This window comes from Neofelis nebulosa, chromosome 3 (assembly GCF_028018385.1).
Source record: "Neofelis nebulosa isolate mNeoNeb1 chromosome 3, mNeoNeb1.pri, whole genome shotgun sequence".
Taxonomy (NCBI): domain Eukaryota; kingdom Metazoa; phylum Chordata; class Mammalia; order Carnivora; family Felidae; genus Neofelis; species Neofelis nebulosa.
Window position 1 is genome coordinate 171,870,383 of NC_080784.1, and position 23,312 is coordinate 171,893,694.

The 23,312-nt window shown below is 42.2% G+C and overlaps 1 protein-coding gene and 1 long non-coding RNA gene across 5 annotated transcripts in view; one reads left to right on the forward strand and one right to left on the reverse strand.

Annotated features, from left to right (window-relative positions):
• Nucleotides 1-17,965, forward strand: part of BEND4 (BEN domain containing 4) — a 39,034-nt gene extending 21,069 nt beyond the window's left edge. For 2 of the 4 annotated variants that reach the window (XM_058722729.1, XM_058722730.1), the window contains 3 exons: nucleotides 671-762; nucleotides 7,631-7,871; nucleotides 11,357-17,965. In XM_058722729.1, coding sequence (XP_058578712.1) covers nucleotides 671-762; nucleotides 7,631-7,871; nucleotides 11,357-11,574 — 551 coding nt within the window. In that variant the 3' untranslated portion in view covers nucleotides 11,575-17,965. The remainder of the gene's footprint in view (nucleotides 1-670; nucleotides 763-7,630; nucleotides 7,872-11,356) is intronic. The other 2 variants (XM_058722731.1, XM_058722732.1) reach the window with 2 other exon arrangements.
• LOC131507656 (uncharacterized) lies at nucleotides 670-8,993 on the reverse strand. The gene is made up of 3 exons (XR_009259613.1): nucleotides 8,692-8,993; nucleotides 1,958-2,082; nucleotides 670-770 (listed from the first exon to the last, which is right to left on the reverse strand). It is a non-coding gene; the product is annotated as an uncharacterized LOC131507656 (long non-coding RNA).
• Nucleotides 17,966-23,312: the final 5,347 nt, after the last annotated feature.

Below are 23,312 nucleotides of genomic sequence, written 5' to 3' on the forward strand. Positions count from 1 at the left end.
TTATTTCTGCAGTGGTACAAAAAATGTACCGTGTTGGGTTACTATCTGTTTAGTTTTATGGTAATTATTCAATGAATCTATGAGCTTCAACCTCAAAAGATTAGTGCAACGGTTAATGAAATACACAATAACCAACTCTGTATTGGACCAGATGAGTAAAAACCCTGGCCAGCTGTATCCACATTGGGAAGCAGGTGTACACTGCATGGCATTCCTGCTTGCTTGCAGAGCTAGGAATGAATCTGAGTAAAATTGGGCATTATATTATTAATTAAAAACTGGCAAAACATTAGTTTGCAGTACCTTGATTTTAAAAAACATCACTGAGTGCTGATGTTATAACTTGAGTCAAAGAAGTCAAGATACATATCTTCTGTGAGTGGTTCATTGATCATATTATTGACCCAAATCCATCTTAGAGTAAGTATGACTTGAAAGTTTTCAGTGAATTGTGCTGAGCCTAAAAATTCTCCCCAAATCATAGCATCTGTTCTGTATTTACAAACTGAAATAACTACGGATGTCAAATGAAAGAAGATTCTATTTCCTTTAGAAAATAAGTCTTTTTTTATTTAGATGTTTACATCAAAAATCTCTTCAAACTTTAAAGCTTTTGATTTCCTTGTCCCGGGGTAGCTAATGTGTAATCGTTGCCATCTCTCCCACCCAGTGCCCTGCCAGACCGTTCTGGATTATTTGAAGACTGTGCTGCAGCATCACAACCAGCTCCTGATCCCCCAGCCAGCCGACCAGCCCGCCGAGGTAGGTTCCTAGGGAAAAAGGTAGACATCATTCTGTCTGAAGTTTCCTTCAGACCAAGCTTCTCAATAGCTTCCACGGATGCACCAGAACAGATGGCCGGCAAGACACATTTTTGACTCTCTGAGGTCTGTGGTGCTTATTACCTATGAGTCCATGTACTTTGGAGGAAGATCATGCGTGTACTTGACTCACCAAGATTCAACGCTGTACTCTTGAGAGGGGGCGGTAAAGAAATGCCAGTTTAAATGGCATAGGCAAGTCTTTTGGCATTCTTGCGGCACAGGGGCTGAAATGGGAAACACCAGCCTGCCCTTCTCTAGCAGAGCCAGTATTCCAAAAAACCTCTTGCTCTAAGGCACCTCCCACACTTCTTGATTTTTAGATGGGTGTTCACCAGACCCTGGGCTCTGAAACATGAGCATTTCTTCCTCTGGACCTTGGTAGGAGCAACCACAGCCCCTTCCAAAGTGTAGGAGAAAGGGTCTGTTCTGCTGGTAATGGTATGTCAGTTTAAACATGGTACGTTTTTACAAGATGTTCAAGGCTCGGTTTTGAAATATGTTGTTTTAATCATACAGACTTTAGAACCTAAATCCAGTGGAAGTAACAACAGCACCGTATGGTGCTGAGGTTAGAAATGTCCTAGATTGATAGCAGTATGTCAGCTCTTTTTACGTAGTTTGCTTCTTTTGGCAAGGTGAATTGTTCACTGGTGACAGCAGGCTGTGGACCTTCTCATCTCGTCTTCACACATCCTTCCATACTGTCTGTGTCTAGTTGAAATCGTCTTGAAATTCCTTTCTCAAGGGGCGCCTGGGTGGCTCAGTCAGTTAAGTGTCTGACTTCGGCTCAGGTTATGATCTCATGGTTCGTGAGTTTGAGCCCCACATCGGGCTCTGTGCTGACAGCTCAGAGCCTGGATTCTGCTTCAAATTCTCTGTCTCCCCCTCCCCCACTCTCTCTCTCTCTCTCTCTCTCTCTCTCTCTTTCTCCCTCTCTCTCTCTCTCTCTCAAAAATAAATATTAAAAAATTAAAAAATTCTATCCTTGTGCTATCCACTTCATAGATCCAGCCTCACACCTGCCATTCCCACCCTGACCCCGTGCCTCGCTGCTGAAGATAGACAAGAAAACACCACTCCCCACTTTTCTGCACATAAAATAGACCAGAGAATGAAAAGACACGGAAACTCACCTGTGGCATGAGACATGTTTGGCAGTCACTCCCTTTCCCTGAAGTTTGGAGGAGCTACTTCAGAGTGTCTGCCCCTTTCCTCCAGTGCCCCGTCCCTGGGGCCACCACCCTCCCTCTCTTGAATTCTACAAAAAAGTAAGCGATACCAAGTTGAAGTCAATCCGGTGAATTCTGCTGCACTGATTCCTACCTTCTGGCACACCTGGTGCCCCCAGGAAGCCATGCCCCTGCCCCTTGTTGGGACTACCCATCCACGCCTGTTCTTTCATCCATGCTCCCCTCCCCCTTCTGGGGCTTTGTGCCATCAGTTATTCCTTGTCTTGTGCACCGGTTTACCGGGTCACTCCTCTGAGTATCAAACACCATGAAACTAGGCCTTCCCTTGATGCTCCCACACTCCCTCCATTACCATCTTTTCTTTCTCTTTCCATCACGCACTGCAGTCCCTGTCCACCCTTCCACTGTGCACCACCATGCATCAGGCTCCTTGAAGGTTGGGCCATGTCTCCAGTGCCTGTCATTGAAGGCACTTGCAAAATGGCCACCTCATTTCTTTAGAGATTAAACACTTGAAAGACTGGTCTGTATTTGTTACGCCATTCTTGGTTTCCAACTTGCTCTTTTGCCCCCAAGAATCTGGCTGCACCTTGACTACTTACCAGAGTCCTCTGCAAGTGGCCCTGGGGACATTCCCAGTGCCAGTGCGGGGGCCCTTTTTCCAGCTCCAATTATCCCCAGGACCTCACCTTTCTGCTTCATGCTCTTTCTCTTGGACTCAGTGTCAGGACTGTCTTCTCCTTCCTTGTCCTTTTCCATCCACCATTTCCCCAGAGTGTCACCTTTCATCTCCCTCTCTCACCATCCACTGCCCTTCTCCAGTCAGTTATGTTCTCTCTCTGAACACCAGCTACATGCAGGTTAACAAGTCCCAAATCTAGATCTGGGCCACCAGTCCCCAATTCCCAGCCACTGTGTCCAACTGCTGACCAACAGTGGAATGCTCTTGCACCCTCAAACTCATGGCATAGCCTCTGAATGCCCATCCCTACCCCTGTTTTCTCTGCAGTAAAGGCAGCAACAACCCCAGGCAGAAATTTCTGAGGTATTACTGATTCCTTCCTCATTCCTGACATCTGCTTGTTCCACAGCTACATTGAGTAGTGTCTCTTTTCTCTACCTCTCTCCCCACACGTTTTACCTGGACTATGCAACATATTCTTCTCCTTTCTCCACACTAGGAAGTTAGTTTTCTAAACCAGTATTTATTCCAGAATAAATGTCACATGCTTGAAATCCTTTGTTTACTCCCTAGAATAGGGTCCACATTTCCCAACTTGACATTTCTGTTATACAGAAAAACATTTCTAAAAAGCCCACTTCCTCCAAGAAGTTCTCCCTGATTGCCATACCCTCTCTGTGCTCACAGAGCACATTGTTCCTAAGAGTAATTCAGAAGTTACTTAAATGTTAAGTAATATGTCTTCCATTTGTTTGAGTCTGTGAATGCATTAAATGAATGCTTTTTATTTTGGTTTTTTCAAAGTGATTTATAGATGAGAGTTTAATAACCTGTTGGTGGCTAATTGAAGAGACTATGCAATCAGAATTTATGAAAACATAAAAAAGGGACATATCTACATTTCCTCTGGATAGGAATATTCAAACTTTTTTATTACCCATCATCGCCATTATTATGCTGTTTTTACTGTCATTTCAGGCATGTGGGCATTTTCTCAGTATTATTGATCACATTTTATTTCTATTAACTATGGTAAAGCAGTATGGTAAATCTCAGGGTTCCTGGGTGGCTCAGTTGGTTAAGCATCTGACTTCGGCTCAGGTCATGATCTCACGGTCCATGGGTCCGAGCCCCGCCTCGGGCTCTGTGCTAACAGCCCAGAGCCTGGAACCTGCTTCAGATTCTGTGTCTCCCTCTTTCTCTGCCCCTCCTCTGCTCACATTCTCTCTCTCAAAAATAAATAAACATTAAAAAAAAATAAAACAGTATGGTAAATCTCATCCTTAAAACAGGGAGCATCTGAGTTGTTTGGGGCTGTAAATTACTTTCTTCCTGCTTTTCCTTTTTTTTTTTTTTTTTTTTAAATTTTTGGGACAGAGAGAGACAGAGCATGAACGGGGGAGGGGCAGAGAGAGGGAGACACAGAATCGGAAACGGGCTCCAGGCTCCGAGCCATCAGCCCAGAGCCTGACGCGGGGCTTGAACTCACGGACCGCGAGATCGTGACCTGGCTGAAGTCGGACGCTTAACCGACTGCGCCACCCAGGCGCCCCTTTTTTTTTTTTTTTTTTTAAGAAAATTACCTCCAAATGGTATTTCTACACTTATGGAGAGCTTCATTTTTTGGAGAGCTGTTGAGCTCTTCTGTATGAGTGGATTCTTTTTAAGGATTTGAGAAAGTTCATTCCTTGGTTTCTGAGCTCCCTCATCTCCAGCACCTCTCATCTTGAAACAGACTCAACCCTGGCCTTAGGGGTGGGCTCTGAATTCAAGGACCAGGTTCCTAGTTCCACCTTTTGTCTTGTGAGACCTTGGAAAAGGATTTAACATCATTGGCAAAACAGTTACAGGAACCCTGTCTTGCCCAATGAGCTCAGACACCCAAGGGAAAGCTGTTTTTATTTATTTATTTATTTATTTATTTATTTATTTATTTATTTATTTATTTAAAAAAATTTTTTTAACGTTTATTTATTTTTGAGAGAGACAGAGAGACAGACAGACCATGAGTAGAGTAAGGGCAGAGAGAGGGAGACACAGAATCCAAAGCAGGCTCCAGGCTCTGAGCCATCAGCACAGAGTCCAACGTGGGGCTCGAACCCATGAACTGCGAGATCATGACCTGAGCTGAAGTCAGACGCCCAACCGACTGAGCCACCCAGGCGCCCCGGGAAAGCTGTTTTTAAAACTTGCACAGTATTAGAGGCTCCTGAGTGGCTCAGTTGGCTAAGTGTCCGACTTTGGTTCAGGTCATGATCTTGTGGTTCATGAGTTCGAGCCCCACATCAGACTCTGTGCTGACAGCTCGGAGCCTGGAGCCTGCTTCAGATTCTGTGTCTCCCTCTCTCTCTGCCCCTTCCCTGCTCTCACTCTGTTACTCTCTCTTTCTCTCAAAAGTAAACAAACATTAAAAATATTTTTTAATAATAAAAAAAACTTGCACAACATTAAATAAGTAAAAGGTTTAACAACCCACTGCTCAGTCTCCTTTTCTGAGGCTGACAGGTGTACTTACAAGGACCATCACTGAAAGGATGATCTTAAATTAAGGATTGGCAGAAGCCCTCTGTCCCTAGTACCAGCTTTTAATGGCCCCTTGTCTTTGTTGCTCTCCTTAAAGATCTTTCACTCTGCCCATTTCTATTCATCAGAAGCTCTTCAAATGTCCCAGTGCCGCAGCAGTAAAAAGAGAGAGAAAGAAAAGAAAGAACTCTTCATTGTAGCCACCATTCTTGAGCGTGTGCTTCATAGCAGCCACACTAGCATCTGCTGCATCAGTCATTGTACAGATATTCACTGCACCTACTGTGTGTCGGACACTGTTCTCAGCCCTGAGAGTAAGGCACTGAGTAAAGCACAGACTAAAAACCCCAGCCCTCGTGGGCTTATCTTCAGGTGGGGAGATGGGTGGTTTCCCCACCACAAACCTGCAAGCGGGGATCATTATCCTTAGTTTGACAGACAGAGCTGAAGCTTCCATGCTGGTCACCTGTCTGAGGCCTGCCCCAGAGCCCGGCTCTGCCAGGGTACTGGCAGCACCACGTGTGAGCAGCGAAGAGGCCAAGGCCACAGAGTGCACGGGGCTAGCCTCAGTCTGTGCATCGCTGATTGTGTAAATGGTGGCGGTTATCAGTAATGTTCTTCCACAGAAATACTTTTTGACACAATCTGTGGTCTGAGGCAACCAGCCCTGGATTCCACATTCCTCGGGCCCCACCCTGTTGTCCTGAGAGCTCCACTAATCACAACCCTGGTAAACCCTTTCCTCCCTGTGCATGGGAAGCAGAAGAATTCTCTTCCCTTGCGATCTATCTCCTCCTCCATGCCGTGACCCTCTCTCTGTTCCTTGTCTTTGTGAAGGACACTGCCATTTCACCTGGGAATCACCTTGACTCTTCAGTCCCCCACACCCTGGCTCACTGGAATGGTTGCCTGCCCTCTTGGATTCTGTATCTTTCCTCCTTGCTTCTCTGTGCTACCGCAGACTCCCATCATCCCTCCATCTCTCACCCCGGGCTGTGAGAGAGCAGCCTGGGCTGAGGGGACCCTTTTTGAACCTCTGGACTATTGCCCATCTGTGATCATTTACAGCACCAGAGCCAAGTCTTGGTTCGTGCTCCCCTATACTCAAGTCTTAAACCCACGATAATTTAGTTCTTCCCATTTTATAAACAGGGAAACTTTGGTGCAACCAGTTGAAGTCACATGCTCAAGAAACACAAATAACACCTGGAACCAAGATTCAGTTCAGATTGCAGCTGGTCTAAATTCAGAATATAAATCGTGTGCCTCAGCTGCCTCCCTTATAACAAGGAACCTGAGCCACACTCCTTCTCGTTCAAGGAAGTGTGACCAGTCGTGGTGATGACTTTCCCCGGGTGTGATTCCATGCAGCTTTAGGGGACAGTCTTGTCTGCGCCTGTCCTCCTGGGTCCTGTGCCATTTGCCCTTCTCAGTGCTTAACTAACAGCAGTTTTTGAAATAAAACCCTATCAGACCCAAACAGTGCCAAATTTATAACCTGTAGTAAATTTGCAGAGTTGTAAAACTGAATGAGTTTTTCTTTATTTTGTACACCTTAATTACTAGGGAAGGAGTACATTAAAACTAAGATCATGGGTTAATTAATTTGTCCTGGACTGTAGAATTTTATGGACAACCAGAACTAAAGTAATGGTTGTGTAGGTGGAATTGACTAAACATGGCTTATAAATGTTACAGAAATTCCTGTAATTAGTCCCACTGCAGCTATTGAGCCTGGGAATTTTATAGCAGACATAAATTAAGAAGATGAAAAGGAAGAAAAATTTTGAGTTGACATAGTGGCATTTGCAGAAGCTATAATTTGAGGAAACCTGGTTTGCGTTACTGATTTTTTTTTCTTTAGTTTTCACAATTCTCCCTTTTTTAAATTCACTTTTTAATGTCATTTCCACTGTTATGCAGTGGCTATCAGGTGTTAGGCAAATTAAGCACAAGTAATAAATACCTTATGAAAATAGACCACCAGCATCATTTCTAAAAATACTTAACCGCCAACCAAAGGATGAAGAGACCTGTTTGATCACACTCTTCAAAGTCATTTTTGCATATTTTAATAGATTGAAAAGGAAAGTTACGGGTTATATTTAAATACTGTTCCCTGTCATTGGATCTTGACACATTTTAACCTACCTGTTAAAATGCAAGTTATAAATAGCTCCTCTTTCAAAGGTGTTCATTATACCTCATTGGCTCTTGTTATAGAAAATGCAAATGTAATTTGAAAAGTGCCCGTTCTCAGTGTGAGCAATTACCTGTGCTCTTCAGTACCTGGTTCATTGTCAGCAGAGCCACTTGGTTAAAAAGCATGTTTGCCTTTGAAATGGAGATCGCCTTGGCTGGCTGGCTGGCTGGCTAAGTTAAGGTAATGAGAAAATACTTCGCTTTTCCAGGGAAGCAAGCAGCTGTTGAACAACTATCCTGTCTACATAACGAGCAAACAGTGGGACGAGGCGGTAAATTCTTCAAAGAAAGATGGGAGACGGCTCCTTCGATACCTCATCAGATTTGTTTTCACAACCGATGAGCTTAAGTACTCATGCGGCCTTGGGAAAAGGAAAAGGTCAGTGCAGTCAGGAGAGACAGGTCCTGAAAGACGCCCTCTGGATCCAGTTAAAGTAACATGCCTCCGAGGTACTGCATCCTTCCGCTCAGTGTCACCATCTGTGATCTCATTTCACTGCATTGGCTGTGGCTCCCCCGTGCAAGTGTTCAGCCTTTACTGTATTTTGGTTTTTTCCGCTGAGACCTTTCTAGGCTTCATGTGGCCCATCTACTTGGTATCGAGAAGTTCTTTAAAACACCTTCGTTTGCTTTAGCCTTGGCGTTCTCACTTAGTGGCACATAAGCATTGCATAGCACCTCATGTTTCACGCTTTAAATCTAGAGTTTCTTTGCTGCCACAGAAGGCCACCTCCAGCAAAACTGGAGCATTGGGAAATGCACGGAGGAAGGGAGGACGTGGAATTTGCCAAAAATTAGTAAAATGATATATCCCATTTCCATTTGCAGCTTGTGCCTCCCACCACCCGCCAGCTACCTCCTCAAGAGTACTTGCACCTAACTCCTTATTAAATTTATTTAGAATTAATTTCCCTTAAAATCTGGGTGCCTAAAGTATTCCTGGCCCCATCAAACTTTATTTTGTTAGCATTTTTGAAGTTTCTATATTAAAAATACTACTTAGATGCTACCATTTCCTCAGTATTAACAACTGATTACTTTGCAGCTGATCTACACTGTGGTAGGCCAGGCAGAGGGTGAGAAGGAGGAATCAAGAGCTACACAGTTGATTCAGCAGGTGCAAATAAACACAGATTTAGACAAGTAGAAACATTATAGCGCCACCAGGAACACTGTTCACACATGACAAATTCACATCAAAAGGCTCAAACATTAACCTTTATAATTCACTAGTAATTTTATTGGTTGGAAAAGCTTATTAATAACTTACTTGAGACAGGGATCAAAATATTTCCTGGCGAAGAAATCACAGTGAAGAAACATCATTACTGATGAGGCCTTGTTTTCAGAAAGGACACTCCAGCATTCCCTCCTGGGATGCCCACAGTATTCCGCAACATCAGGGTGCCTAAGACATGTGTAGATTTTGTTAGCAGCTGTAATTCCTCAGTGCCTCCCCCCAGCCCCCAGGCTTCCGATTTAGCACGTCTGGAGTAGGAGTGAGAGAGGCATGCATGCATTGCTGGTGATTCTGGTTCAGGTGGCCCATCCTTGAGAAAACCACCAGGAGAGAAAACCACCAGGAATGAAAACCCCAGTGTTCCCTAGGCATGGGTGAGCCAGAGCACCGCCTGTTGGCCAGTCTGAAAATTCCACCGACTCAGTGGGTGATGGAAATTTCCAGGGTGTTAGCAGACTAAGCCAGAGTTTCCTTTATTTCTCAACATCATTAGAGCTGACAGCGTTACTCACCAAGAGTGACAGAGGCATTTGTGAGATTGGGGCGCTCCTGGGAACACTGTACTCCAAGAAGTTGCCCTGGGGCTTATAAGGGGAGTCAGGACAAGAGGCCTCACAATTGTATCCCTTTCCAGAAATTCTTACTAAATGGTTTACATTTTAACCAGCAAGTCAGTGAAACTGGGGGATTAACATGCATCCCAAAGCACAGTGCTGCTGCCCTGAGCATGTTGCCTGACCCACCGTGACACTGACAAAGTCCAGGTTGGCTGACCAGAATCTACATTCTCCAGCTCGTGCCTCACCTTGGGACACAGCCACAGGCTTCCACCCGCCCATGGGTGGAGAATACACAGGCAGAACGTGGTGACTGTTTGTGTCAGGGGCAGCCAATTAGAGCATTTATATGCTTGTCCCAAAGGCTGAAATCCTAAGGCCTTCCTGTGACCCAGATGGCATCCCTTTCATAAAGGTTTAGACCTGGTGATTCCCAAGGTGGACATCCCTGTTGTGAGCAAGATTAGAACAGCCAAGGAAACCTCAGACCATTGGACACTTTGAAAACAGGGTGCTTTCTGAAATGGAACCAAACTCCAGGTTGACCCTTCCTGAAGGTGGTCTGACCTTAGAGGGAAGAGGGCCTGTGAAGATGCTTCCTATCTGTGTAACAGAGTGAACTCTGCATTTAGTTTTTAATAGTCTTTACCACAATATTAGAGAAAGTCCTGTGTCAGCAACAGACACTAAGGAGAAGGTGGAGGTTGAGAGGTGTCATAGAGCGGGCACATTCTCAGAGTTGCAAGGTCACAGTGTCCTCATTCCTTAGCTTTTAAATTCTCCTGCTGATAGGAGAGAAGAGTCTGGACAGAGACGACGGGAAACTACAACAGTTATTGAATACTTACTAAATACAGTAGGGGTGTGAGGGGGACAGAAGAGGATCAGGGAGTTAGCCTTCAGTGTTTCCCAGGCTTGCACCCAAGGATAAGCCATCTGATTCTGGCAGTTTTGGAGGATGAGTTGCTGAATAAGCATTGTTATTTCCCTTGAGGAAGGTAACCAAGGCTGGGACTCCGGTGAGATGAGCGAGGTTCTCACCCCAGGAACAAAATTGAAGGGAATGCCAGTGAACTCAGTGATGCCCCTGCTTCTCGGCTGAGCTAGACTCTATCTACTAAGATGAGCATAGTTCAGTTCTTGAGATTTTTGAGGTCCAAGTACTTGAAAAGCATCAGCATCTCCTAAAGGCAGATAGGGCCAGAATTGCACGCAGTAATTTTAGACAAATCCAGTCCTACAACCAGACCTATTGTCTTTTAGAGGGAGCAGTGTTGGAGAGGAAACTGTGTAAATAGTGTAAACTGTGTAAATAGTCGCATTGGGCTTAGAATCAGCTATGCAAAAATAACACAGTTTGACTTAGAACTTTTTTCAAAATGCTCACTTCAGTTTATAAGGGCTCATATTAAAATAGCCAGGTAGGAGTTATGCCTGTGGCCTGACCCCCTGAGAAAACAGGAAGAATAGGTCATTTGGAAGCCGAGTTTATTTTATGGGAGCCTTGGCTACTTTCTATATACGTACCCTTCTAGGCATGCTGATTGCCTTCTGGTGAAATTAAGTATTTAGAAGAAATCTGATGTGAGAAATAATTTGTCAGTACATGTATGGACATTCTAATGAGAGAAATAAACATAACCTATGATACATGTTGAGAATGTGAAAATCTGTTCTGAGCTACAATTTGGGCAGTTTCTCAGTCACTGAGATTTTGTTAATCCTGTTGCACTTAATCTGCAGATTAGTGGCAGCTTAAAGAATACCATGCCAATAATATTTGCTGTGTTTCCGGAAATAGTTAACATTCTAAAAATGTGAGCAGATGCCACCATAGGTTTGAAATGTACTTCATAACTCTTACCAAGTGTGGTGTATCTTGTACATCTTACAGATCACATTTACCTTTCATTTCGATAGGAGATGTTCCTTAGGATTTTTACTTTTGCACATGAGTAGAAAACTTACATGTAGTGAGTTGAGTCTAAGGAGTGACATCATCATAGCATTACATTGGATTTCCCATAAAGATTTCTTGTAGAGCTTCTGTAAATGTTTAAGCAGCCTGTCTTTCATTTTCTGCAAAAACCAGTTGTTTCTCTCTCTTTCTCTCTTTATTGTTGTGTTTATTCCCACAGAATTCATTAGGATGCACTGTACCTCCAACCCCGACTGGTGGATGCCCTCTGAGGAACAAATAAACAAAGTGTTCAGCGACGCTGTGGGTCATGCCCGGCAGGGGCGGGCAGTAGGGACTTTCCTGCACAACGGTGGCTCGTTTTATGAAGGGATCGATCACCAGGCTTCCCAGGATGAGGTCTTCAATAAAAATTCCCAGGATGGGTCTGGGGATTAGTGGACAAAATCTTTACACTGTAGTAGCTGGTCCTCCGAAGAGTTCCAGTTGTCAATGTCCTGTTATCATCACCTGAGAGTCCAAAGCATGTCCTCCTGTCAGACTTTCCACATCCCTAACCTTAACTCTCTTGACCTACTGCCACACTTCCCAAATAGAAATCCATTTTAGGGTTATTTGGGAAGTCTCTGGAGCCTGCAACAGACTTTCGGGATATTATAGAAAGAAACAAACGAGATTTGGAATGATTACTAGCTAGACAGTGGAGGTAAAAAGAATAGGTGAGCTCCTGGTCAGCTGTCTGAAATCTTCAAGTAAGTGCTGCTTCCTGAGCAGAGCTGGTCCTCACAGAAGATTGAGTTAGAGTCCCTGCCCATGAGAGGAGGTAGAGACATGGAGTTATTTTAAGGGACAATGAACAAACATTCTCTTACTTTAATTCAAATTAGTTGTCTATAGTTTACAAAGACTTGAATTCATACTTCTCAGTGAAGACCTAGGTTAGGTGACATTGTATGCTGTTTCTACCTTGATAAAGCCTATATTAAAAACAAGCCAGAGAAAAGGCACTGCCAGACAGTGATTAACTGGAAATCAGCTGGGTTCTTTTTCAGTTATTTTAACCCCCTAAAATTCTACCATGTTGATTGGAAAGGCACTACATGATCTCTGGGGTTTACAAACAGCAAGCTTTCTTTTTATGTCAGTCAAGAAACCTCCAGGATCCAAAACCCCTTCAAATGCTTAATTTTGTAGGTTCATAGACCCACAGTTTCCACGGCCTTAACTCAGGTTCTGTTGACACATTGCCAGAGTGATGGGCTGAGCGATGAGAATTTCAATCAATTAGTTGTTTGGTGCACTGAAGAGCAAACAAGTGGTGTGACTGATGGGACTCACTGAATTGACCAGATGTTCTGGAATTGTATACACACAGCTTCGAGGCCATTCTGACAGCTATGCAATAGGCTTGTCTGTAATTTCTCTGAAATGTGAGGGTCTCTCTGCTGAGTTGATCTTTACAATTTGCACCAAACTTTTGTTACTTGTCACCGATGAAAATGTTTCATCCCAGTGTTTTGTGCCTCCTTCCCGCTCAGTGTTCCCTTGAGCGACAAGCTCTGGCTAAGTTAACACTAAAGCACTCCCACTTGTGTTCCCCTGTTTAATTTGTTGAGCTCCTTCTGGGAAATTAGTACTGTCTTTGAGAGCATTCCTTACCTATAAATACTGTGGAGGTGCTAGAATCTTTCTGAGGGCTTCCTATTTGGATGGCAGGAGAGGCTTCCTCCATCACACAGATCCGAGAATGGTTACATTCTTTGTAGAGTATAGGGCTACATGGGCAGAAGTTACTGCAGGTTATTAACACTCTACAAACATGACTAAGGGCTTTGAAAATGGGTTGGAAATTCACTGGAAGTTTATGAGCATCCATTTATAAAGAGGAGGTTTTTGTGACCATTTTCTGTGAGACAGTAAGTGACCCTTTATGCTCAGTACTTAGCACCAGCTGTATGCACGGCCCTGGAAACGGTCCTTCTTTAGCTTTTGTTATGATTATTAGTTATATCCATTAAAAACTTTAGTGTTCATAGAGATGGTTCTTTGTCAGATCTGTTCAGTGGTGTGGGGAGAACTAATATTTCAATCCCGTTTTGGGCAAGTTAGCTAACATTTGTAAGTAAAAGAAATGATAAGGGCAAATGTGATGTTGGTTGGGAACCAGGGAACAACTGTTCTTTGGCCATCCACGGAAGAAAGAGACTTTTTGAAAAGTTTTTAGAGGTCTGAGAAGTCCACGCCTTACAAGATTCTTTGGTGAGAGGAAATCTTGTCCAGAAGAAAATTATTATCTGTATTTCCATCTTACCTTTGCTTTTTTGCATTAGGTTTCAGTTACCCTTAGTGCTGCGTTCAATGTCCTTTTTTTCCTTTAGCAATAATATTTGACTACTGCTTTAAAAAAAACTTCCAACTCGTACGTTTTCTTGCAAGCTTCAGAATTCGGCATGTCTTCACATCTGCCCATCATGGTGGAGCTCTGTGTCATGCTGGTCTTGATTGTGGGTGATGAGGAGAGCCTCTCTGCCCTCACTCTCTGTAGCCTTACGTGTTGACGTGTTTAAAGATCTAGGACTCGCACCACTGCTGTGAGAGAGCGTGACAGGAACTTTCTGTTTGGCTGTAATTATCATCACCCGAGAAGGCTACTGGGTAGCTCTGCTCCCAAGCTACATGGTTGCTCACAGCCTTTGCTCCACAGGCACACCTGGTCTCCCTCCCTTCCCACCATCCCAGGTGGATTATTTGTCTATCAGCTGTTTTCCAGTACTTCACAGATTCCAAAGTATTGGAACTACAGGTTGGCCATCTCTTACGCGCATGGGGAAACCAAGTCCCAGAAAGATGACTGGCTTACTCACATCACACAGCCAGTTGTAATGCTTCTCCCGGGCCTGGTACCTAAGAGTATGTGCCCCGGGTCAGGTGTCCCACTACATCCTTCACGCGCTAGGTGTGTTCCTTTAGCCAGATGCTGATGGTCACTTGGGCTGTGGCACAGCATCTGCTTGGGTATTCTGCCATGTCCTCTCCTTCAAGTCTGGTCCAGGCCACCATTTGAGCTTTAAGGCTGCTATGTTAACCTGCTTCATGGTGGTTGCCTGCATGGTCACCCGATTTGTAAATCAGGGCTTGCAAGCGATGTTCACTTATTTTTGTAAGACCAGTGTGGCCTCTACGGAGCCAGATTTTAAAAGCTCACCACCAAGAACTCACTGCTCTGTCTTTCTATTGATCTCTTTGAAGTCCTTAAGATGTTGCTTGTTTTCTTGAGTTGGTTTTCTACATGTCAATTGGACCGATTGCTTTCATGGATAGAAACTTAGTCTCATGTCAGCTTTTGGAACCCTCCTTGAGTCATTCTGTTGTTGGTGTAAAATGGATTGAGTGAAAACAGCTCAGGATGCAGCTATGCTCCACTTCCTTGATGACAGAAGGAGGTCACAGGGCTGGCCTGACAGGAAAGACTAAACTTGGCATTTTTATCAGTACTAGCTGTAGCCCCTAATCCCAGCTATCTGAGGAGTCCTCAACAGTGACAGTGTCTTAATGTGTCTTGTGTTTTCCCAAATTAAAATCCTGTGACAAAGAGTATATGCCTACTTTTCAAACTGACCTGGAGCTCCAGATGCAGTTCTGCTGGGCTCAGGATAACCTCAGTGATCCCTATCAGAGGATGTAGGCCCAGAACACATGGAGGGGAACACTGTTGGGTGAGCACTTTTACTAGAGGCACCGTTTCTCACAGTGTCTTCAAGATGCGCTGTTCACAATCTCATGGTTTAACCCCCATGCCAAATGCTTTGAAGGAAATCCGTAAAGATTAAAGTTTGTACTTTTTACTTGAAAATATTACATCCAGCCCTTGACCCTGGGCATCTCTCTGTTACACCCCCAGTTTCCACCTCAGGGTTTAGGTTACTGTCACCATTTGTGTAAGGTTTCACCAGGAATGTAGGAGGGTAATGACAATGTCCGCAAAAAATTGCTGCCCTTTCCTTTGGTAACTGTTTCACAGCTGTAGAGCAAGTAAGTGAATTTATATTGTGGATCTTTCTTGGCTCTTCATCAGTTATAAATACATTGACTAAAAGATTTATCAGGATTATAGGGGTATAAAGTGTCACGATGTATTATTTGGTCTGACTACCCCACGTGTCAGATGTGGATAGAATGGTTTTTAAAGTCCAATAGCTATTCCTGTAATATCCAGAGTCTAGACGATAATCCAAACTTGAGAATCCACAGGTTCAGGATTTCTCCATTTTCCTGCCACCTTTAATGTCTTGTCCTCCCTTCTGTTGCTCTCAGAAAATGGAGGGAGCGTCCTGCGAGATGAAACAGGCACTATTTTCAGAAAAGCAAACATACATTTGCTCTCATTTGGATTCTGTCAAACCCGTGCTCTAGAATCTAAACCCAATACCCATTCACTACCTCCTTCGTTTTTTTCTTAGATTTCAGTCATTTGTTAAAATCCCATTCTTGGGTAACTTTATTTTTAGGAAATACTTAAACGTAACTTTTCTCATTCAGTGCTATGTCGTTTGACAGTGCATATCTGTAATTTTTGACAACTCTTACATACCAATTTCTAGAAATATAATAGAGAATGATTTTGCACAGTCTTGCTGGTGTATGTTTAATGTGGCGACACTTGCCGTAGCTGCCTGGCAAAACATGTCAACTAGAACGCTTGAGTCAGAACTCTAATGTAAATGTGTCTAAACAGCGGTATGTATCGCTCTGGTATATTGTAAACACAGTGATGGCTTCTTTCAGTCATATAATGACTGAATGAAGATCTCTTCCCTTGGAATAACTTGGAATAATCTCTTGGAATAATAGAAAAATGTTACCCAGCTGATGGCCCTCTGCAAAGTTACTTGCATTGGCAGCCAATGGTATTGGGTCTTCTATTTAGGTTGTTTTTTTAGAGAGTGAAGGATTGATACCAGTGTGAAGTGCAAAAGTAACGACCCGTCAGTACGTGCCTCTTGGTGTGTAAAATTCAAAACCATAACTGATAATATCTATGCATTAGAGACCACTTTTACCCTCTACAGTGTATTCAGTTGCAAGAAGCATTGAGAGGACTGGACTCTGTCCAGGTCGCCTAATGACCAGCTTGGTTAGTTTGGCTGTTGAACCACTAAATTACCAAATCTTTGTGGTAAAATGGCCACATTCATTTTCCTCGTGACCATCCATAGTTGGCTGATACAAGGTCTAGGTGTTTATGAATCACAATTCCCCAAATTGTAATGAAGATCTATCTGCTGAGGAGACTCATTAAAAAACCTGTTCATTTTCAGAATAATTGCCACAGTATAAATGGCCCCACGTGGGTCTTGGCCACATTGGAAAACTATTTAGGCTCATCCCAAACCACTAACAACAACAGCAGTAACTACAACTGATACTCATTGAGTTCTTGTGCGCCAGGTACTCACTAAGCACTTTAATGCATTCTCTCCTTTTAACCCTCCTGACCATCCTCTGAGGCTGTAAGTTCCTGTTATTATCCCAGTGTATTGATAAGGACACTGTTCAAGGTACTCAGCTAATAAGAGGATCACTTTGGGCTTAGTAATAAGCAGGGTGACTACTTCAGTTTTCTCCAGTAGTCGAAGTAAAGTTCTCAGATCCCATCAACACTTTGGGATGGATTTTGTTTAATTTATGGCATCAAGGGAAAGATGATATTTGTGTTATTAAAAACCACCTTTAAAATACATTGATGCTTAAATAGGACCTTATAAACCATATATCCTCTGGTAACTGCCCAGGTTTCTGCATAAGACATGACTTACATAAGATTCCATGTTAAAGACTAGAAAAAATTTTTAAGTAGTGAATAAATTAAAATTGCTACTTTGTTCACATCTGCTTTGTAGATTTCCTGTACAAAAATGCAGGGATATAAAAGCAAAAATTTGAACTCAGTGAAGTGATACTCTTTGGGAACTCCTAAATGTTAGAAATGACACTGGGCATCAGTGAGCTAATGTTTCATTCACTTTTCACATTTGTTGTATTTGTAGCCTTAGATTGATGAGTCTGGTTTGGAAGAAAGGGATTTAATTTACGATTTCACTGTGAGAACTGTTGTGAAGATTTTGTAGGAAAATACAGTAATCTGTCAACTCTTTCCTGTAGTTATGGCTTTAACATCTCTTTGGCTGTGTTTAAGTTCAAGAGCCTGCCAAGGCCACGCGGGCCTGGCTTGTGTTTCTTGGGAACAGGGCATGCCAGACCGTGTGATGGGTCCTGAAACTGTCGAGGTCACTGGTCCAGCCTGCCCCTGCCCAGTGTAAGCACTGCCTCTGTGTCTCTCCTCTCTGGAACTTCATGTAGCAGCCTAACACTGGGGCCAACTTGCCTTTACTCTATTTTCTATGATGAACACTTGTGGAGAAACTGTGACAGATCCATTGATCCTAATATTTTTATTGTTGGAGTCTTGTTGATTCTCTATGAATAATTTCTATTGGATTGTACTGTGTAGAATTAATACCCACTAGGGATATGTTAATAAAACTATAAATGCATAGTGTAATATAGACTAGCAAGAATTTTTTGTGAACAATTTATATAGAAAAGTAAGTTGTTTTTTAAGTGTTAGGCACATTTCTTTTAGGAACTTAAAATGTTATAAGAGTTTTTTAAACATTCAATATTTTTAATTATAAGAAACATTTGTTACTAGAGCCAATTATTTCAGGTGTTCTAATTGGAGTATTGATTTTATGACCTCATATACCTCTAGAATGCCACATGTTCTGTTGGAGATAAAATTGCACAATAAATGTCAAGTCTCTGTTAAGTGTTTCAACTTGCCTTTTGCATCTTTCTCCCAATTCATTGAAGAACGTTTTCTGGGTGGTGGTGGTTTTTTTTTTTTTTTTGAAAAGAACATTATGCCCCCTGAAGCTAAGGCTTTTCTGCCTGTCTTGGGATGCCAAGAAAATATTACATACTTAATACCCAAATACAAGATACTCAACTTATGTCAGAGAACGGACCAAAAATCATCCAGAAAAGTCATGCAATCTAGTGAATGAAAGAGACAACTAATGACGATCTAAGAGAGGCATGGAATCCAGGAGGACTTATGCCTGCTATTTTGTACATTCATACTTCAAGCACACTTGTTTCCTACTCAACAGAGCCATTCTACCAAGGAGGAGAAAATCCTACAGCTGTTACTCATGACCTTTAAAAATGAACAATGTTGATTGCTTATGGTTTTTGAACAGTGATCTGAATACAAAAACAAAATAGTTCTGGCTAAATAGGGTGGCATGGTTGTGGCTTCCCACTTTAGTTATTGCATAAAATATACATCAGGCATATCAACCATTATAGAATAATAAATTTGAATAAATGTTACTTCATAAATCAGACTAAGTAAAAACTAAAAACGCTTGTTTCATTTTAGGGGAAACATAAAGATGTGATTTTTTTTCACCACAAGATGCAACATTTCAACCAGTTTTGGATGAAGCAGTAATTTGATCCAAATAATCTGGGTTTGAATTGGAATACCAATTAAAATGGAATTTAAATTATTTCATTATTCTAAAGCATTAAAAGAGGATTATTAAGTAACGAGCTTAAAAATATGTAACCAAGGGGCACCTGGGTGGCTCAATTAAGTGTCCAACTTCAGCTCAGGTTATGGTCTCATGGTTCGTGAGTTCACCACGTCGGGGTCTGTGTTGACAGCTCAGGGCTTGGAGCCTGCCTCAGAATCTCTGTCTCCCTCTCTGCCCCTCCCCGACTCGCGTTCGGTCTCCCTCTCTTTCTCTCCAAAATAAACATTAAAAATATGTAATCAAATATTCTCAAATATTTTGAATATTTACCCCAGACACAGGGTAAAGCTTCAGATTTAAACACTTTAAAAAGTATTAGGAACAAATTCATCCAGGTTGCAAGATATGAGAGTCAAGAATTAATTGTATTTCTAAACACCAGCAAAAAACGACTTGAAAATGAATTTAAGAAAACAATTCTACTTACGATAATATTGGAAAGAATAATATACTGAAGAATAAATTTAACAAAATAAGTGCCAGACTTATACACTGAAAACTACAGAACATCAGTTGGAAGGAAGTTTAAAAGATCTAGATCATAATGATAATGGAGTGGAAGACTTAAGATGGCAATACTGGAAACGATCTACAGATTTAATGGAATTCCTATCCAAATCACAGAATTCTTTGCAGAAATTGACAAGCTGATCCTAAATTCATAGGGAAATGCAAGGAACCCAGGTAGCCAACATATATACATCCTTATATTTATGTTCAGTTGATTTTTAACAAAGAGCCAAGACAGTTCAATGGGGAAAGCATAGTCTTGTCTTTTTTTTTTTTTTTTAACATTTTTATTTATTTTTGAGACAGAGAGAGACAGAGCATGAACAGGGGAGGGGCAGAGAGAGAGGGAGACACAGAATCTGAAACAGGCTCCAGGCTCTGAGCTGTCAGCACAGAGCCCGACGCGGGGCTCGAACTCACGGACTGTGAGATCATGACCTGAGCCGAAGTCGGACACTCAACTGACCAAGCCACCCAGGCGCCCCAGCATAGTCTTTTCAACAAATGTTGCTGGCACCACATCATCTCCTCATCAAAAAGAGGGGTAACTGACTGGCTCAGAGCATGTGACTCTTGATCTGGGGGTCATGAGTTTGAGCCCCATATTGGGGATAGAGACTACCTTAAAAAAAAGAAGAATGCTGTTGGACCCCTATGTCAACACCATATGCAAAAAAAATTAGTCAAATTGGATCATAGACCTAAATATAAAAGCTAAAATTATTGAACTATTAGAAGAAAACTATTAAATCTTCATGATCTTGGATTAGGGAATAGGATCTGTCCATATGTGAAACCCAAAAGCATAAGCAACATCAAAAACAATTAACTGGACTTCATTACTTTTGTGCTTCAGAGAACACTATGAGGAATGAAAAGACAACCCACAGACTAGGAGAAAATACTTGCAAGTCATATGTGTGATAGACTCGTAGTCAGAATATATAGAACTTGTAACTCAATAAATAGCCCAATTAAACGCGGGCAAAGGATGAATACACATTCTCCAAGGAAGATGTATAAATGGCCAATAAGCACATGAAAAGAGGTTCAACATCATTAGTCGTTAGGGAAATGTAAACGAAACCACAATGAAATACCACTTCTCTAGGATGGCTACAGTGAAGATGACACACAATAACAAATGTTGGCAAGGATACAGAGATACTGAAACCTTGTCATTTTGAAGAGCAGTCCCGCAGTTGCTTGACAAGTTACATACAGAGTTAACATGTGACCCAGCAATTCTAGTCTACACAAAAACTTGTATACAGATGTTCCCAGGAGCATTCTTTGTAATGACCAAAAATGGAAACAACCCAAATGTCCATCAGTTGATGAATGGATAAACAAAATATGGTGTTAAAAAAATGTGGTGTAGGGGCGCCTGGGTGGCGCAGTAGGTTAAGCGTCCGACTTCAGCCAGGTCACGATCTCGCGGTCCGTGAGTTCGAGCCCCGCGTCAGGCTCTGGGCTGATGGCTCGGAGCCTGGAGCCTGTTTCCGATTCTGTGTCTCCCTCTCTCTCTGCCCCTCCCCCATTCATGCTCTGTCTCTGTCCCCAAAATAAATAAAAAACGTTGAAAAAAAAATTTAAAAAAAAATGTGGTGTAGCCACATGGTAGAATATTATTCAGCCATAAAAGAAGGAGTGAAATACCAATACCTACTACCATACCATATGGATGAACCTTGAAAATATGCTACAAGACACCAGGCAAAATGGCCACATTTATATGGCTCCATTTATAAAATGAAATATTCTGAATTGTCAAAATGCTAGGTAGGCCAATTTTAGAGTATGCTGATCAGTACACAGTTTACATAATTAAGGAATGGAATGTATTATGATGTAATCCCTTTAAAGTTTATTATACATTCGCACAGCCTATTTATTGAAAGCCTGATGCATCTGGCACTATAAGGACCATATCCCGAGAACCAAAGGAGTACAGCCAATGGCTGGGTACCTGTTTGGAGGAAAATGACAAAAACCTATTGTGAATAATGAGAAAACCCCAAGTTCCACTGAGCAACTTGTTCCTCCAAATAGAGCTGTATACAAAAAGCTTAATCAGGCATAAAATGAGAGAAAATAAGTACTACTGAGCCTGTGTCTCTATCACCAAGACAATTCAATTTGACTGTCTCTGCCAAAGTACATGCCAAGTCAGGGAGAGATTTATTCATATATGATTTATTATACTCCCAAAGCCTTGTTGAATTACTTTTTTTTCTTTTTTCCTTTATTCCCCCATCTTAAAGCTGTCATTCAGACCTCTCATAGACACAGTCGTAGTGGTACATACCTGGTGTTTCAGCCTGTCCGGAAACGGCCCAGTTGATCTGAGAAGTGTTTAATAAAGACATTTGGTAAAAAGGTGTAGGCAGGATGGACTGAAATGACAAGGGAGAGTGTAGTGTCCAGACCTGGGACCAGCAGGGTGCTGTCATTAGCCTGGAGGGGTAGGGTGAGTGAGTGCTAGCACTGGAATTAGGACCGTGTAGAGAAGGCTCCCCGCCAGGAAATGTGATCTCCATGTAAGAGACATGGTTAGACTTGGCAGAGCCTGTAGGGAGGGAGCTGGAGGATCAGTATGTTGACCTCCCTCCTCTTTTCCAACTCCTTCTGCTGCTCCCCTCTAGCTGAAAGCAACTGGAAACCGGAAGGCAGGGAACCCATTCATGTCCATACAAGTTGACATGCTGGGACACCAAGCCAAGTGGAGAAAGGACACAGGGAGGACATGAGGCACATTTGATAATGGAACTCTTTGGTCCCACCTCATTGACATCCTGAGAGTTGACTTCTTTACATAAGTGACCTTATAGTTCTCAATAAATTGGAATAGTTAATATTTATTTAGTCAGTAGGTTGTTTTACTAAAATCACTGTATCTTCTTAATGAGTCTGAGGTAAACTAATATTCCCATTCTACAGATGAGTAAACTGATGCTTCCCAAGGTTACAGAGCTAGTAGTGGTGAAGTGGTGAAGCCAAGGTACTAATCCAGGCAGTCCAAATCCAGGCAGTCCAACTACAGGTAAGAAGAATAGGTTTTACCTACTTCAATAAAACTCATCTTTGAAGGTTGTAGTATCTGTAGGACTTTCAAGACAGAAAAAAGTTACAACAATTAGGCTAACACAGCAACTACCTCTTAACTCTGTCCAGCTCTGGCTGGTCAAACTATAATTTATCGTTCAATATGGCCTGAGAAGTCTGCCACTTGAAATCCTGCAAAGAATGCACAGATGAACATTTGTGCAATTTCTGGGTTCCAGGCAAGTCTTGGTTCATATTTAGTACTAAAACTCATTAGAGACACAGTCTCAATGCCTCTGCTAACAGCCCTCCCTATTCGTTGGTCTTTATGTGTTTTAGTGTGTGTGTGTGTGTGTGTGTGTGCGTGTGTGTGTGTAAGTTTATTTATTTTCAAGAGAGAGAGCAAGCAGGGGAGGGGAAGAGAGAAGGAGAGAGAATCCCAAGCAGGCTCCACACTGTCAACACAGAGCCTGACGCAGGGCTTGATCCCACAAACCATGAGATCATGACCTGAGCTGAAATCAAGAGCCAGACACTCACCTGACTGAGCCATCCAGGTGCCCCGCATTGGTCCTGATGTTTAAGAAACAATGCTTCAATTGATCAATCATCAATAAGATGGAATGAAATATGTCTAAAATAGAATCTGAGTCTTTGTACTTATTAAATGTCAAATTTTAATAAATTGGCTTATGCAATAGTTTTGAAATATAGCTTTAAGATATAAACATTCATTCTCATCTCACAAAAATGTTATAGACTAGACTGATCCTGATTTTGTTTACTTTCTTTAGTTATAAAAGTCAAAATTCATCAAGGCACAAAAATATTTAAGAATACACTGATGAAAATGAAATATAACAAATAGTAGGCTGTGTGCTTGAATAGAAGCACAGGGGCCAGAATATGTAACTGTAAATACGGGCACTTTTTTAAAACCTAGGGTCCTCTTCCCAATAATAAGAGACTGAAAACAGAGACTCTTCAGCCTCTGCCAGATGCTAAGGAGGAATTCAGGCC